Source organism: Salmo trutta, chromosome 15, assembly GCF_901001165.1.
Source record: "Salmo trutta chromosome 15, fSalTru1.1, whole genome shotgun sequence".
NCBI classification, from domain to species: Eukaryota; Metazoa; Chordata; class Actinopteri; order Salmoniformes; family Salmonidae; genus Salmo; species Salmo trutta.
The window spans coordinates 26,101,552-26,120,175 of NC_042971.1; the positions used below are offsets into that span (position 1 = coordinate 26,101,552).

The following is an 18,624-nucleotide window of genomic DNA, read 5'->3' on the forward strand; positions in this document are numbered from 1 at the left end:
TACCTTTTTTTTAAGGTACCTGTGACCAACAGATGCATATCTGTATTCACAGTCATGTGAAATCCATAGATTAGGGCCTTGTGAATACATTTAAATTTACTTATTTCCTTATATGAACTGTAACTCAATAAAATATTTGAAATTGTTACATGTTGTGTTTATTTTTGTTCAGTATAATATTGCAAGAAAAATGTGGCAAAGCAATTCACTTTTTGTCCTCAATACAAAGTGTTATGTTTGGGGCAAATCCAATACAACACATTACTGATGATCATTTTCATATTTTCAAGCATAGTAGTGGCTGCATTATGTTATGGGTATGCTTGTAATCATTAAGGACTGGGGAGTTTTTCAGGATAAAGAAACATAATGGGGTTAAGCACAGGCAAAATGCTAGAGGAAAACCTGGTTCAGTCTGTTTTCTACCAGACACTGGGAGATTAATTCCCCTTTCATCAGGACAATAACCTGAGGGAAAAAGGAAACCGCACACTGCTCTTGATAGTATCGCTGATCTTTAATAAGCTTACGTATCGGCCTCACGGCCTTCGTCGGAGCTTTTGTGAGTTTAAAAAAAATTAACACCCTTATTTAGACCTAGCCCCACCCACATCCGTACCACGCATCAAAAGGGGTTGGAGGCAAAGGAAAAACAAATAAGTGCTACCAAATATAACAATATGCATTTCATAAATATTCTAATAAAGTATGTAAATAAGACGCTCCACCACCCATGTTATTTACATTATTTAATGTTCATGTGGGCTGTGTTATGTAGGTAAAACCTCTCGTTCTCTCAAACAGAGAATCAGTGAACATAAAAGTTAAATCAGGAGAAACGACAGGGATTATCCAGTCGCAGTACATTTTAATGACCTAAAGCATGACATTTCTACCTTTTTAGAAAGTTAAGATATTAACAATACTCTGACTAAAAGAGAATGTTTTGGGATTTTCACCCTCCAGACATTATTTGTTTTTTCTTCGCCTACAACCCCCTTCGATGCGTGGAACAGATGTGGGTGGGGCTAGGTCTACGTCAGGGTGCTAATTTAAAAAACCTCACAAAAGCTCTGATGAAGCCGTGAGGCCGATACGTAAGCTTATTAAAGATCAGTGATACTATCAAGAGCAGTGTGCGGTTTCCTTTCCCCCTCATTTTGTCCAACCATTACCATGCACCTGCAAAAAGTTTGCTCAGATGTGCGAGTGCCTTTTGAATTTTGAATCAGGACAATAACCTAAAACACAAGGCCTAGTTACAGTTTTGACTTAAATTGGCTTGAAAATCTATGGCAAGACTTGGAAACAGATGTCTAGCACTGATCAACAGCCAACAGTGATTACAGACTCAGAGCTTTAAATCACTACCAAAGGTGTTCTACAAAGTATTGACTCGGGTGTGAATGCTTATGTAATTTAGATATTTATGTATTTCATTTTTAATCAATTTGCTAACATTTATAAAAACATGTTTTCAATGTTTTATTATGGGGTATTGTGTGTGTGTGGGGGGGGTAAAAAAAATATATAGATTTTGAATTCAGGCTATAACACAAAAAAATGTGGAATTCCTTTACAGCCAAAAAGAGAAAGAAGTTGCCAGAATGAAAAACGAACATATCTCCTGAGTCTTTTTCTCTGTGTAAAACTGTGTAAAAGACTTTATTATCTGTAGTGGGTGTCACGTCTGCTCCCGCTCTTCCCCCCCCTGTCGCTTGAGGGCGGCAGGCTGCCCTGCATCACTCACTCCTATCATCTATTACGCACACCTGCCTTCCCTCGTCACGCGCATCAGTGATATTGGACTCACCTGGACTCACTCATCACCTGTTATTACCTCCCCTATATTTGTCAGTTCCCCAGCTCTGTTCCCCGCTTCTGCATTAATTGTTTTTTGTTTGTGTTACTCGTTTGCTGACGCTGTTCCTGTCTCATTCCATGTCCGTTATTTATCAAATGTTTTACTACCCGTACCTGCTTCGTCTCTCCAGCGTCATCCCATGTGACAGTGGGATCACCTGCCCGGGAACTGTTACATCTGTTTAATAGCAATACAGTTTTCTAGTTTATTTACAGTCTTTTTAATTGCTCCTTATAACTGGATGCTTTGGTATTGTGCATGCCGTCTCAACTGTCCCAAGCCTTAACATTCATCTGCAGATTATGGTATACTGTTCACTGCCTGCAATTTCCAAAGCTTGATTGTGATAAATAGCACTGTATGCAAATTTGAGTGGGGAGTAAGATTACTATTTTACTGTCAAACTTTTTCAACACACTATTTATCTCAATTCAATTCTCCTTTGCTGCAGTGTTTTCCGACCTGCTGACTTTACTGTAAAGTTTCAAATGGTCAGTAAAGCTTAGAAACCAGCCCAAGCTGTCACGGCTGTCGAAAGGAGCGGACCAAAGTGCAGCGTGGTTGTAGTTCCACATTTTATTAAATCCGTGAAACTTTGCAATACACAAATAACTGAAAATGACAAAGCAACAAACCGTGACGCAGAGAGAAACAAACACTACTCAAAATATAATAACCCACAAAACCCAGGAAGAAAAACCCCTACTTAAATATGATCTCCAATTAGAGACAACCTGAACCAGCTGCCTCCAATTGGAGATCAACCCAAAAAACAACAACATAGAAACTAGAACTAAACATAGATATAGAAAACATAACACAAAACACCCCCTGTCACGCCCAGACCTACTCTACCATAGAAAATAACATCTTACTATGGTCAGGACGTGACACAAGCACCCTTTCCTGAACTATTAACAACCCCTTTGTCTGACCTTAGTCCAATTACATAGTTTATTTTACTCAGTATCAACAGAGTGACCAAGGTCCTCTGAGAATTGTAGGCCACCATGAATCAACAGGGCAACTACAAAGTCATGCACACCATATAAAAGCATTATAGTGGAATGAGATGGCAGGGGCGATGTGGAGGGAAGAGGACCAAGGAGATAGCATTAACAGAGCTGTCAGAAGCAATATCCATCATAAAGGATGCCCCTGCAGAAGCGGTGAACTGGTTAAGGTGAAGCAATCAAGCCGCACAAACGAGCAGCCGCTCATTGGGCGCTAAAATGCTAATCGACGCTGAGTGGCTGAGTTGTGCACTGCTTCCTCCTCTCCTACGTAATTTGAGGTCCATCAACGCTAACATGTTACTCGGCGGTTATTACTATGGTTATTTATAGGCACTTATGTGAGATACGATCTGTCCACATTCGAGGAGCACTGAAAAAGTGTCAATTATTATTAGCGAAGTTGTTAGGGCAGAGATAATGAGCATCAATACCACCCTAGTCATAGAACAGTCTATGACTAGGATGGCTAGAGTCTTTGACAATTTTTAGGGCCTTCCTCTGACACCGCCTGGTATAGAGGTCCTGGATTGCAGGAAGCTTGGCCCCAGTGATGTACTGTTCACACTACCCTCTGTAGTGCCTTGCGGTCGGAGGCCGAGCAGTTGCCATACCAGGCAGTGATGCAACCAGTCATGATGCTCTCGATGGTGCAGCTGTAGAAGCTTTTGAGGATCTGAGGACCCATGCCAAATCTTTTTAGTCTCCTGAGGGGGAATAGGTTTTGTCGTGCCCGCTTCACGACTGTCATGGTGTGCTTGGACCATTTTAGTTTGTTGGTGATGTGGACACCAAGGAACTTGAAGCTCTCAACCTGCTCCACTTCAGCCCCGTTGATGAGAATGGTGGAGTGCTCGGTCCTCTTTTTCGTGTAGTCCACAATCATCTCCTTTGTCTTGATCACGTTGAGGGAGAGGTTGTTGTCATTGCACCACCTGACCAGGTCTCTGACCTACTCCCTATAGGCTGTCTCGTTGTTGTCGGTGATCAGGCCTACCACTGTTGTGTCATCTGCAAATTTAATGATGGTGTTGGAGTCGTGCCAGGCCAGTCATGAGTCAACAGGGAGTACAGGAGGGGCTGAGCACGCACCCCTGAGGGGCCCCTGTGTTGAGGATCAGCGTGACGGATGTGTTGTTACCTACCCTTACCACCTGTGGCGGCCCGTCAGGAATTCCAGGATCCAGTTGCAGAGGGAGGTATTTAGTTCCTGGGTCCTTAGCTTATTGATGAGCTTTGAGGGCACTATGGTGTTAAACGCTGAGCTGTAGTTAATGAATAGCATTCTCCCATAGGTGTTCCTTTTTGTCCAGGTGGGGAAAGGCAGTGTGGAGTTCACTAGAGACTGCATCATCTGTGGATCTGTTGGGGCGGTATGCAAATTGGAGAGGGTCTAGGGTTTCTGGGATGATGGTGTTGATGTGAGCCATGACCAGTCTTTCAAAGCACTTCATGACTATAGATGTGAGTGCTACGGGTCGGTAGTCATTTAGGCTGGTTACCTTAGTGTTCTTGGGCACAGGCACTATGGTGGTCTGCTTAAAACATGTTGGTATTACAGACTCGGACAGGGAGAGGTTGAAAATGTCAGTGAAGACACTTGATAGTTGGTCAGCGCATACTTGCAGTACACGTCCTGGTAATCCGTCTGGACCTGCGGCCTTGTGAATTTTGACATGTCTAAAGGTCTTACTCACATCGGGTGCGGAGAGTGTGATCACACAGTTTTCCGGTACAGCTGGTGCTCTCATGCATGTTTCAGTGTTACTTACCTCGAAGCGAGCCTAGAAGTAGTTCAGCTTGTCTAGTAGGCTCGTGTCACTGGGCAGCTCTCGGCTGTGCTTCCCTTTGTAGTCTGTAATGGTTTGCAGGCCCTGGCACATCCGACGAACGGAAGAGCCAGTGTAGTTCGACTTGATCTTAGTCCTGTATTGACGCTTTGCCTGTTTGATGGTTCGTCTGAGGGCATAGCGGGATTTCTTATAAGCTTCCGGGTTAGAGTCACGCTCTTTGAAAGTGGCAGCTCTAGCCTTCAGCTCAGTGAGGATGCTGCCTGTAATCCATGGCTTCTGGTTGGGGTATGTACGTACGGTCACTGTGGGGACGACATCATCAATGTATTTATTGATGAAGCCAATGACAGATGTGGTGTACTCCTCAATGCCATTCGAGGATTCCCGGAACATATTCCAGTCTGTGCTAGCGAAACAGTCCTGTAGTTTAGCATCTGCTTCATCTGACCACTTTTTTATTGATCTAGTCACTGGTGCTTCCTGCTTAAATTTTTGCTTGTAAGCAGGAATCAGGAGGATGGAATGATGGTCAGATTTGCCAAATGGAGGGTGAGGGAGAGTTTTGTATGCATCTCTGTGTGTGGAGTATAGGTGGTCCAGAGTTCTTTTCCCTCTGGTTGCACATTTGACACGATGATAGAAATTTGGTAAAACTGATTTAAGTTTCCCTGCATTAAAGTCCCCGGCCACTAGGAGCGCCGCCTCTGGGTGAGCGTTTTCTTGTTTGCTTATGGCGGAAAACTGTGGTGGTATGTAAACAGCTACAAAGAATAAAGATGAAAAGTCTCTCGGTAGGTAATGTGGTCTGCAGCTTATCATGAGAAACTCTACCTCAGGCCGAGACTTCCTTGGATATCGTGCACCAACTGTTGTGTACAGAAATACATAGACCGCCGCCCCTTGTCTTACCTGATGCCGCTGTTCTATCCTGCCAGTGGTTGAAAAACGAGTTTTAATGACTCCAACCTAAGTGTATGTAATCTTCCGACTTCAACTGTATGAACTGGGGCTATCCATTCTGGGTTAGAGGGCAACGGGGCAGAGCCAGTGTAGCAGGGGTGAAGCTCTGCAGAGAGACCGACTGCTAGCAAGCCGTGTACACAAGACAGACTCAACTCAAGGTTTCCTCTAAGGTATTATCAAACCGTAACTCAAATAACAATTTCCCACTTGGCCCTGTGAATGTATCTCACAGGTATCATAACTCACTGTGATGTTACAAGCAGCACATTACCGTTTCCTTTAGCTATGTAGACTTGGATAGGCATAAATGCATAGCATGATAATATGGCCATGACTACACTGCAGCAGTAATGGTGGAGGGATTAGACGCTCTCTGTGCATCCTGGCAGGGTCTCCTTTGAATTGAAAATGAGTGAGTGATACTCGTTTGAGGGCATGTGAGCCGAAGTAGATCAAATCATGCCCTTCCCGCTATGCTTCATTAGTTTCTCAAGCCACCATGATATTTTGGTTTTCGATAGTGATCTTGTAAAAGCCAATTTATGCTTGATCCGAAAATGTGTTCAGAGGCTTCGTATGGAGGGTGTGACGTAATTGCGTTGCATACGGAGGCATGCAGAGGCCAAATCGAGCTCCGTACCGCCTCGCCATGAACCTCACAAATTTTGTAACAATGTGGAGGGCTCCGTATAACTCCGAATTGACATGATTGTCACGGTAGGTGGGGGCGGTACATCCTGTATAAACAAAATCACTTCCTTGACAACTTCCTTCACAATAGCTCTGCTCCCCTAAGCGCAAGAAGTATGAAATCCCTGACATCTGTGGAGGCTGCATCGCAGTAAATGCTGTACGGATTGACCAGGCAGAGCCTTCAATTTGACAAAGACCAAGGCGAAGCAATTGCGTATTAAATTGCACAGTTTCCTTCCCATTTGATGAACTGGACAAGTTCAACACCGCAAACGGACTGTTTCACGTCTGATTCTCTTTCATGGTGTGTCCCGCTGGATTCCTTCTCCCTGCAAGTGATAATTGGACAGTCAGGCACAATGAATCCAGTGTGCGTGGTTTTGCACATTTTCCCTTTATTGATCTAAAACTGCTTCGTGCTGTATTTGATATTCAAGTGCTCAGCCTGTAAAAAGTAGCTCTTTATTGGCTGGCACGACTCCTCCGGCAGTTTTGGGTTCGGTAATAAGGAAGCCATTTTTAATAAGTTTTACTACCCTTTGGGGTATTCTAGATGAATAGATTTTGACTGTGCTCCATCATCAAATTAGTTGAACATTTTTAAGTTAATACATACTTAATTTTCTTTCTTTTTGAAACATCCAAACCAAAGTATTTTCTGTAGATTGTAGAGTTTACATTTCAGCTCAACTTCTCTGCAATCTACGATTTATTTCGGCTTCCTGAAATGAATCATTCTTTATATTCAGTGCAAACTAGCTAATGGACTTTAATATTGGACTATGGTATCTCTCAGTGAGTTTGGAAAGTCTTGCATGACAGGGTCAGGATTAAAGGGATGGACACAGGTGTGCTCGATCGGCATGGTAACCTGAAAATAACCAGACAAACATCAGTCCCAGAGCACATTCAACACAGTAGCAACACTTAAAATGACTTACTTCTTGTAACAGGGCAATCCTGACCCTGTTACACTTGCTGCATATTTAATATATACTTCTAATCTCTCGAGGAGTGTGATTGAGGGTGCTTAAAACGTCAGGCACAGTTCAGAAGCAGAGCATGTGAGTTGAGCGGTTGGAAATCCCGCTCATCGCTCATGGAGCGTTTCCGGTGCTCCATGTCCTTCCCTACCGCTCTGCACTCACAGGGAAAAAAAACTCCAACTGCAAATTCGCTCCATTCATTAAAATCACAATTTAACCAACGCCCATCTATTTTTGTGACTACCTGGACCTACCAATTGGTTTTTAAGTTTTGAAACAAAACCATACGGATTTGAATGAAAAGTATTTGAATAAACATGAAAAGGTGAATGTAAGAACCAAACATCATTTCAAATAAGCTACATCTCATATTAAACGGCATATAAACGCTCTAAATAGGTCAGGAGCCAGACAGGGAGGCTATATTACTTCAATTATTTCAAAGCTATAGCCTAAAACGAAATACATTGTGAAGCATTTGCGAATGCGACACAATACGCTGGTAGGGACGAAGTGCTCAGCATTTAAACATTTTCGTTGTATTAAATCATTATAGTTTATAAATTGCGCATATAGGCTGTGACTTAGAATGAAATACAAATTAAACAAAACATTACTTGTTACTGACTTTTGAATTCATTTTTAGAATTCTTACAGCTTACTGAGGTATAGCCTACAGCAGGGGCATGCCCTGAGCTCGTGAAGTGAGCGCTACTGGAGCGCTACTGGAGCGCTACTGGAGCGAAATTGGAGTGGGCGAGAAGGCCGACGCTCCAGCCTTTGGGAATCTCGCTCCACGCTCCAGTCAAATTGGGCACGCTCCGCTCACATGCTCTGTTCAGAAGTGAATGGTATGCTGTATAAATAGTTATTGATATAATGACATAATGTACTAAAAAAATGGTTAGACACTGATAAAGAACATTTGGGTTGCCTCATTGACTTCAAACAGAGACACCGTTGAGTGACCGCTGTCCAAATGTCGACCTTACAGCCGAGAGTGATAGAACGTTGGAATAACAAAAATGAGTGGCTTGTCATTTAGATTAGTAATTTTAGTGGTACATGATGCCCCAGTAATCCTTGAATTTGTGTGCTAAAGTCACTGACGATATGCATGAATTTTTTTGCAGCTTTAAAAGGATGATTGCAGGACTGGCTCATCTGTTCTCTCAGATCGGTGAATCTTCTTGAAGACAGACCGCGCCATGCTCAAACATTAGAGCACCCTCTATATGCGGTCTGTGAACATCTTTGGAAGGATATGCAGTACTCTCCCCTCCTGCAGCTCAGAGATTAAAGCATTTGACTATTCCACTGTATCTTTCTTTGTAAAATCCTGGAGATTTTGCTTACTGAGGAGATGATTACCTCTCATTTTCCTCCCTCTCTCCCTCCCTCTAATCAGTATAAACAGTGAAGTCATACCTTCCAGGGGCCTGTTTTCACTCTCTGGTGATGTCACCAGCAGCCAATCAACACATAGCGCTGGGCTAGGTAGAGGAGGCAGGGAGAGTCTCTTTCTAGGCCCTGGGTATATGTGTGGGGACACACTGCTGGGAGCAGTGCTTTCCCTCAGCCCCCATTTATTATCTGCCTCTGCCGCCGCCAAGCAATGAAGAATACACACACACAGATCCATATAGCAAACCACCATCCAACATTACAGCAATGTTTTGGTAACTGTAAATATGACTGTTGTAATGTTAATAGTGTTCAATGTAAGCGCCTGATTTCTCTGTACTGTAGTACAGGGGTTTGAACATCCTCCGACTGCCCAAAATGAAGCTGTTTTGCTTTCAATGTAGAATTAGACAAATGCAACGTAATTATATGATAACCATCCTCTGTTGAGTGCAAAGTGAGGTAATTAAGCCAATTAAGCTATTATTTAATGTTGACCTCCAGCCAAGGTGACTGTTGAAGCTTTTCATGAGTCTGAATAGGGGCTTAATATGCACTTGAAAAGCTTGTGCAGTTTTCCTTTGCTTCACACCCATGAAATTGCGCCTCTTGCTGTGAACGTGAGTTAAGTAATTGTAACGTATATCTTTTGAGTACATATTCCTGAGTGGCTGAGTTACAATTTTGACTTAAATCTGTTTGAAAATCTATGGCATGACTTGAAAATGTTGGTCTAGCATTGATCTACAACCAATTTGACAGAGCTTGAAGAATTTATAAAAGAATAATGTGCAAATATTGTACAATCCAGGTGTGCAAAGCTCGTAAAGACTAACACAACAAAGTGGAATAAGTCAAGGGGGATGAATACTTTCTGAAGGCACTGTATATACAATATATCTGGTGTTAGGATTGATTTGCCAAGAATATCTCTTCTCAACAAGTGTCCTTCACTTAGTTTTCCTGGTTGCTGGCATTCTTTCACCCTACTGTTTGCATGCAGTAGTGCAGAATGTGATGTGTGAAGATTTACAAGCGTCACTGTCTCTGCTGCTCCCTGACAGAGACGGAAGAGGAAGCGAGACACTCCACATTTTTTCAACGGTAAAAGGCCTGACTGAGTGAACTATCTTCATTTAACCACAATCTTTGTCTTTGATTTGTCCTATTCACAAAGGTTCTTGCTAGGCCCCTGACTATAGGCGTATATTCTCTAGCATGGCTGTTCATTTCCCCCCTCCCAGTAGCGGAAATTAAAAGTTGGTGAGACATTGATCAGTTATTGTAACTTAATGATCAAGTATCAGGGCGAAACAAAAACCAGCATACAACGGCTGGAGGGCACCATGGACGTAGCACATTCCAATAGCAGTACACTGGCAGTGGGTCATCCTCATAAAGACAAACCCAATAATCCCAAGCATCCCTATGGGCCACGGGGGTGAGCAGAGCACCATTTAATTAGCTGTATTGACTGGTAAAATGAAAGCACACTTCTCTTCCGGTTGTAAAGACAAGCCATGCGTGAATTAGTAGAGGATCAATGCTCTGGTAGAACGGATAGCCCTGTGGTCAACATGTGGACACAGCTTCATCGTAGTAAACCAACAAGTCCTCAGTCTGTGTCTGCAGAATAATGTATTGTCAATAAGGCAGTTGAGATATGTTCCATCAAAGTCTAGGACATGTAATGAAAGTGCAGTAAATAAACCTAAAGACCGTCTGACTCGTGGTAAGCCTCATGTCACGGCAGCTAGGGAATATTGTGTCCAGACAAAGTGCGCTGTTTTTGTTTGCTTTCCACTCAGAGTTATGACCTTTTATCTTTCATTCCTCGTACTATTGGTCTTGGCTCAGGATGGAATTTGTTGTCGCCAACTTGAATAATGACACCCGTAGTTCATGATTCTTTGTCATCAGAAACAGGCTGCTCTATGTGAGAGGAAAGTAAACCAGGGTGGTGGAAGAGGCTAATAAATGGATGCTATTCCAGCTGAAAAGAAGGCGTGGTTGAATGTGGCTCCATAATCCTTTAAGTGTTATTTAGGTTGGGTCCTCTATATACCACTGTATATCATGTTGTGTTTTGTAATTATTGTACTTCATTAACATTTTTCAAGAAGGCTTTCGAATCTTACATTTCTCTATGGGAAAAACAAACAACATGTTTGTGGTTGATGCTGGCACTCTAAGACACAATGGAGATGATATGCTAATGAAAGTTGACTCTCTTGCTTCTAGGTTGCTTTCGGTTGGTTATTTCACCACAATTAAGTAACGTCCCTAGCTGTTCACTAGATACTCACAATTCACTCCCCCTCTCCGTTTCCCAGGTGCCCACGGCGTGCGAGAGGAGCCCCAGTTTGTGACGGTGCGCGCTGGAGAGAATGTCATCCTGGGATGCGATGTGGCCTACCCGCTGAATGGCCAGCCCTACGTGGTGGAGTGGTTCAAGTTCGGAGTGCCCATCCCCTTCTTCATTAACTTCCGCTTCTACCCGCCTCATGTGGGCCCGGAGTATGCCGGTAATAGGACACCTCTCCCTCTTTATTAGCCCAAACCATGGGTGTCAAAGTCGTTTTGGCATTGACAAAACCAATGTAATTTTGTACACCTACAGTTGAAGTCGGAAGTTTACATACACTTAGGTTGGAGTCATTAAAACTAGATTTTCAACCACTCCACAAATTTCTTGTTAACAAGATATAGTTTTGGCAAGTCGGTTAGGACATCTACTTTGTGCATGACACAAGTCATTTTTCCAACAATTGTTTACAGACAGATTATTTCACTTATAATTCACTGTATCACAATTCCAGTGGGTCAGAGGTTTACATACACTAAGTTGACTGTGACTTTAAACAGCTTGGAAAATTCCAGAAAATGACGTCATGGCTTTAGAAGCTTCTGATAGGCTAATTGACATAATTTGAGTCATTTGGAGGTGTACCTGTGGATGTATTTCAAGGCCTACCTTCAAACTCAGTGCCTCTTTGCTTGACATCATGGGAAAATCAAAAGAAATCAGCCAAGACCTCAGAATCTTTTTTTTAGACCTCCATAAGTTCGGTTCATCCTTGGGAGCAATTTCCAAATGCCTGAAGGTACCACGTTCATCTGTACAAACAATAGTAAGCAAGTATAAACACCATTACATTTAACATTTAAGTCATTTAGCAGACGCTCTTATCCAGAGCGACTTACAAATTGGTGCATTCACCTATAATATCCAGTAGAACAACCACTTTACAATAGTGCATCTAATCTTTTAAAGGGGGGGGGTTAGAAGGATTACTTTATCCTATCCCAGGTATTCCTTAAAGAGGTGGGGTTTCAGGTGTCTCCGGAAGGTGGTGGTTGACTCCGCTGTCCTGGCATCGTGAGGGAGCTTGTTCCACCATTGGGGTGCCAGAGCAGCGAACAGTTTTGATTGGGCTGAGCGGGAACTGTGCTTCCTCAGAGGTAGGGAGGCGAGCAGGCCAGAGGTGGATGAACGCAGTGCCCTTGTTTGGGTGTAGGGCCTGATCAGAGCCTGAAGGTACGGAGGTGGGACCACGCAGCCGGCATACCGCTCAGGAAGGAGGTGCGTTCTGTCTCCCAGAGATGAACGTACTTTGGTGTGAAAAGTGCAAATCAATCCCAGAACAACAGCAAAGGACCTTGTGAGGATGCTGGAGGAAACGGGTACAAAAGTATCTATATCCACAGTAAAACGAGTCCTATATCGACATAACCTGAAAGGCCGCTCAGCAAGGAAGAAGCCACTGCTCCAAAACCGCCATAAAAAAGCCAGACTATGGTTTGTAACTGCACATGGGGACAAAGATCATACTTTTTGGAGAAATATCCTCTGGTCTGATGAAACAAAAATAGAACTGTTTGGCCATAATGACCATCATTATGTTTGGAGGGAAAAGGGGGAGGCTTGCAAGCCAAAGAACACCATCCCAACCGTGAAGCACGGGGGTGGAAGCATCATGTTGTGGGGGTGCTTTGCTGTAGGAGGGACTGGTGCACTTCACAAAATAGATGGCATGATGAGGAAGGAACATGATGTGGATATATTGAAGCAACATCTCAAGACATCAGTCAGGAAGTTAAAGCTTGGTCGCAAATGGGTCTTCCAAATGGACAATGACCCCAAGCATACTTCCAAAGTTGTGGCAAAATGGCTTAAGGACAACAAAGTCAAGGTATTGGAGTGGCCATCACAAAGCCCTGACCTCAATCCTATAGAAAATTTGTGGGCTGAAAAAGTGTGTGCGAGCAAGGAGGCCAACAAACCTGACTCAGTTACACCAGCTCTGTCAGGAGGAATGGGCCAAAATTCACCCAACTTATTGTGGGAAGCTTGTGGAAGGCTACCTGAAACATTTGACCCAAGTTAAACAATTTAAAGGCAATGCTACCAAATGCTAATTGAGTGTATGTATACTTCTGACCCACTGGGAATGTGATGAAAGAAATAAAAGCTAAAATAAATAATTCTCTCTACAATTATTCTGACATTTCACATTCTTAAAATAAAGTGGCGATCCTAACTGACCTAAAACAGGGAAGGTTTACTCGGATTAAATGTCAGGAATTGTAAAAACTGAGTTTTTAAATGTATTTGGCTAAGGTGTATGTAAACTTCCGACCTCAACTGTATGTAGCCTCTTTACTTACAGTAGTAATTGCCTAAAATCTTTACTCTGAAGTTGTGCCCAAGGCTGGTCTAGCAGGTAACACCTCCACCTGCAATATTCAGACCCTTTGACTTTTATTTTACCATAAATGCCTATTCAAAAAATGTATTAAATACATGTTTTTCCTTATCAATCTACACGCAATACCCCATAATGACGAAGCAACATTTTTGGGGGGAAATGTTTGCAGATTTATTAAAAATATAAAACATCAATACCTTATTTACGTAAGTATTCAGAGCCTTTGCTATGAGACTCGAAATTTAGCTCATGTGCATCCTGTTTCCATTGAGCAACCTTGAGATGTTTCTACAACTTAATTGGAGTCCACCTGTGATAAATTCAATTGATTGGACATGATTTGGAAAGGCACACAGCTGTCTATATAAGGTCCCACAGTTGACAGGCCAAGTCAGAGCAAAATCCATGCCGTGAGGTTAAAGGAATTGTCCGTAGAGCTCCGAGACAGGATTGTGTCTAGGCACAGATCTGGGGAAGGGCACCAAAAATGTCTGCATCATTGAAGGTCCCCAACAACACAGTGACCTTTTTTATTTTATTTAACCTTTATTTATCTAGGCAAGTCAGTTAAGAACAAATTATTATTTACAATGACAGCCTACTGGGGAACTGTGGGTTACCTGCCTTGTTCAGGGCCATAACTACAGATTTTTACCTTGTCAGCTCGGGGTTTCGATCCAGCAACCTTTCGGTTACTGGCCCAACACTCTAACCGCTAGGCTACCTGCCGCCCCCATTCTTAAATGGAAGAAGTTTGGAACCACCAAGACTCTTCCTAGAGCTGGCTGCTCGGCCAAACTGAGCAATCGGGGGAGAAGGGCCTTGTTCAGGGAGGTGACTAAGAACCCAATGGTCACTCTGACTGAGCTCCAGAGTTCCTCTGTGGAAATGGGAGAAACTTCCAGAAGGACAACCATCTCTGCAGCATTCCACGAATCAGACCTTTATGGTAGAGTGGCCAGACGGAAGCCACTCCCCAGTAAAAGGCACATGACAGCCTGCTTGGCGTTTTCCAAAAGGCACGTAAAGGACTCTGACAATGAGGAACAAGATGAAACCAAGATTGAACTCTTTGGCCTGAATGCCAAGCATCACGTCTGGAGGATACCTGGCACCCTCCCTACCGTGAAGCATGGTGGTGGCAGCATTATGCTGTGGGGATGTTTTTCAGCGGCAGGGACTGGGAGACTAGTCAGGATTGAGGGAAAGATGAATGGCGCAAAGTACAGAGATCCTTGATGAAAACCTGCTCCAGAGCGCTCACGACCTCAGACTGGGTCGAGGTTCACCTTCCAACAGGACAACGACCCTAAGCACACAGCCAAGCTAACGCAGGAGAGCCTTCGGGACAAGTCTCTGAATGTCCTTGAGTGGCCGAGCCAGAGCCCGGACTTGAACCCAATTGAACATCCTCTGGAGAGAACTGAAAATAGCTGTGCAGCGATGCTCCCCATCCAACCTGACAGATCTTGAGAGGATGGGGAAAAACTCCACAAATACAGGTGTGCCAAGCTTGTAGCGTCATACCCAAGAAGACTCGAGGCTCTAATCGCTGCCAAAGGTGCTTCAATAAAGTGCTGAGTAAAGGGTCTGAATACTTGTGTAAATGTGATATTTCAGGTTTTTTGGGGCCGAAATATTTTTTAAAAACTGCTTTTGCTTTGTCATTATGGGGTATTGTGTGTAAATTGATGAGGGGGAAAGCAATTTAATCCAGTTTAGAATACGGCTGTAATGAAGGAAAATATGGAAAAGGTGAAGGGGTCTGAATTCTTTCCAAATGCACTATAAATCCCGGCCCCACCGCTACTCTGCATTTGCCTCCCATGTCCCTTATCAGTCATATGTCAATAACCATTGACATATGAGGTTGGGAGACCAATGTTCTTTCAGATTCACAAGGTCAAGTGTGTATAAGGAGGGAGCACGTTTTGGATTTTCACTGCAGTCCAGGGGAGGTTGTCTCCTCTCCCCAAACACCCACAGTGGGGAAACAAATGTTTGGTAAGAAATATGCCTTCAGGTGCGAGAAGTGTGATTCTGCTCGTGAAACACTTAACTGACCGCCACAGGAGCTTTAACTATGCGACCAAGCACACTAACAGTAATGGATGACATAATAAAGTTGTTCTTTGACGTGTGTAAATAGATATAATGAATGGGAATTAAATATGTTTCAATTCCTGTTGATAAAATGGATTGATGTATCATGATGGTAAAGAAATAAGGGTGTCTTCCTTTAAAACTGGATAATAAACAACTCTAGGTGACCTCTTTAACTATAAAATGTATCCTGGAACGATCACAGTACATGTTCACAGTGGATCAGAAAACAATCCGTTTCCCTTTGAGTTATGTCCTGTAGAAATGACATCACTCCCATTAAGATGCATTATACTGTTAATATGCCATATATAATTAGCGCACTATAATCCCTATTTGGTCAATAGATTAGCTGCAGTCTGCATCAGATAAAGAGGCTCCTGTTAAAGCGTCTTTGCAATGCAGAGCCGGGCTCCCACAGCAAAAGCTTTCGGATTTGGAGTTGGAGGCAGTTGCTATGAATGTCCTCTTTAATATATTATAAAGGAAAGGAATCCATAATCATGAGAAACATGCGAGAAACGTGTTCCCTCAATTTTTATTTGTCTGAATCATGTATATAAGAAAAATAGTCTGTTTAACTAATTTTATTTATTTGTATTAAGCCATTGAAACTCATCAATAGCCTTCAGACAATCACTGGCCTTTGGGAAAAGAACAGACAGTCTCTCAGAATAGCTGTGCTGACTTGAATAAACTGTGGATAATCAGTTGTGGGAGAATACCCACCCAGGTGTTATGCCATTGCACTTCAAACAGAAGCGGAAGTTGAAAGGCAACCTCCAGACCAAAGGTGCGTATCGGTAGAGGTGACGGGTCAAAAGTGCTTTTTTCCCCCCCTTCTAAATCTGGAACATTACAGCATCGATACGGAGTGGAGACAGAAGGGGGGATGTGGTAATTTTACTGAGCATGTCAGTTTAAAAAAAAAAAAAAAAGAAACCCTAAAAATGTATCAGACGTCGCCAGGGGCAGGATATGCAATTGTTATGGTCGGTCCTGACAGTGAATGTTAATTAGAGAGCGGCTGAGGATTTCTACATCTGGCCAAAGTCAGAGCAGTTCTGTCGGTTAGGTTACATCAGCATCTACTGTACAGCAGGGTACACCGCACTCTGGAGACACAGCATGGATCATATGTATTGCTCCTTATTTTATTAGCATGAAGCTGCAAACTAAATCACCATTTAGACAATCATTTTTTACACAAGAAATAAGGCATGTAGGCAGGGATTAGGAGAAAGTGACTGGTAGCAGGATAAATATAATAACAGTAAACAGTATGGCAGCAGCATAAGTGGTGTGTGGATGTGTGCATTGTGGTGAGTTTGTGTGTGTGCAACAGTGTCAGTGCAGGCGTGATAGTTGGATTTACATGTAGACAGGGCTGAAAGTTGACTGGTAGCAGGAATATATAAATACTTATGGTAATATACTAATAAACAGGAGTAATAGTGTAGCGGGATAAATGGATGGATACTAATGGTAATGGGAATCAATAATCATTTTAGCAGCAGCGTAGGTATGAGGGGGGGCAGTAGTTGTTAGCCATTTAACAGTCTTATGGCCAGGGGATAGAAGCTTTTTAAGAGTCTGTTGGTCTGAGCCTTGATGCACCGGTACTGCCTGCCAGATGGGAGCATGGAGAACAGTCCATGTCTCGGGTGGCTGAAGTCTTTGGCAATTTTTTATGCCTTTCTCAGACACCGCCTAGCTTGTACGTCCTGGATGGCTGGCAGCTCACCCCCAGTGATGCCCTGAGCCGTCCCCACCACCCTCTGTAGGACATTCCGGTCGAGGGCGGTGCAGTTGCCATACCAGACGGTGATACAACCAGTCAGGATGCTTTCGATGGTGCAGCTGTAAAAGTTCCTAAGGATCTGAGGGGCGGTGCCAAGTTGTTTCAGCCTCCTGAGGGAGAAGACGCACTGCTGAGCCTTCTTCACGACTGTGCTGGCGTGAGAAGACCATGTTAAGTCCTCAGTGATGTGGACACCGAAGAACTTGAAGCTCTTGACCCTCTCCCCTGCATCCCCGTCGAATGTGGTTGTGATTAAAAGCATTTTACTCGATCAAAGATGCCAATCATGTGGACAGTGTTTACTGCGCCAAGGGACAAAGAATTGAAGGTGGTAAAACCATTTTCAATCTTCTAAAATAGCTTCCAGCCTTTATCTCTAGATGGTAGGTGTCTTTTTTGTTTGGAATACCTTTCAAGGGATATATGCTGCTCCTTTAAAATCTTCCCTGGTGCTGTTTTTAGACTGCTCCTCGTACCCCGGTACAAATTACATTTGACAGTCCTCACTACCGCCAATTTCTCCCTGCTGCGCTACAGTAGCTACAGAACAGGGACCTTTTTCAATTTGTGCTACTGCGAAGCTCTAGTCGTCACTCGCTAACTGACGGCCACCTCCCATGGTGAGGATGGAACAGCGCCAGAACAGATTGATGGTCAGTGTCAAGGCTAGGGTTCAATACCATTTCTTATTCACATAGTGGCCTGAGTTGTGCCCGTTGTAGATTGGGCTGGTGCTTTTTTTGCCACAGTGAACACTGAGGAGGCACTGCTTCCTCTGGTTGAGGGGCTGCCCTCCGTCTGTCGTGCCAACAGAGTGCGTCTTTGTTTCGGGGTTGTGCCGTTTAGCCACCCCAAGCCAATGAAAAGGGTGTGTGTACTGGCAACATGGCATTTCCACTTTGTCCGAGAGTGGAACATTAATCACTGTTGTTTGGCTTGTCCCATTAGGAGCTACAGAGTCTGTTTGTCACACGCCGTACTCTGGGCCTAAATGAGACCTCAATTCAAACACCATTGACTTGGGTCATGTCTGCATTTGACTGTCTTCATAAACAATGTGATACACTGCCTGCCTTTGACTGCAAATGGATTAAGATTGCTTCTGAATGGTACTTTGTCGTTGCTGATGGTTAATGTAGCAGAAAAAAAACGGATCCCCCAAAATAACCCAACATATGGAATATTCCAACCTTCATCCCCTTGCAATTCCTGAGAACTTTGCTGTCGAAGATTGCACATAGTAACCTTAGAAAAACATTGACCCTGGTCTATCAGAATATCAATGGGAACTCCAA

General features: G+C 43.4%; 1 protein-coding gene across 6 annotated transcripts in view; it reads left to right on the forward strand.

Moving 5' to 3' along the window:
- Positions 1-18,624, forward strand: part of igsf9bb (immunoglobulin superfamily, member 9Bb) — a 186,446-nt gene that overhangs the window by 50,780 nt on the left and 117,042 nt on the right. For 5 of the 6 annotated variants that reach the window (XM_029690794.1, XM_029690796.1, XM_029690795.1 and 2 more), the window contains exon 2: positions 11,050-11,241. The exons of the other annotated variant lie outside the window; for it this stretch is intronic. In XM_029690794.1, coding sequence (XP_029546654.1) covers positions 11,050-11,241 — 192 coding nt within the window. The remainder of the gene's footprint in view (positions 1-11,049; positions 11,242-18,624) is intronic. 6 annotated transcript variants of the gene reach the window in all.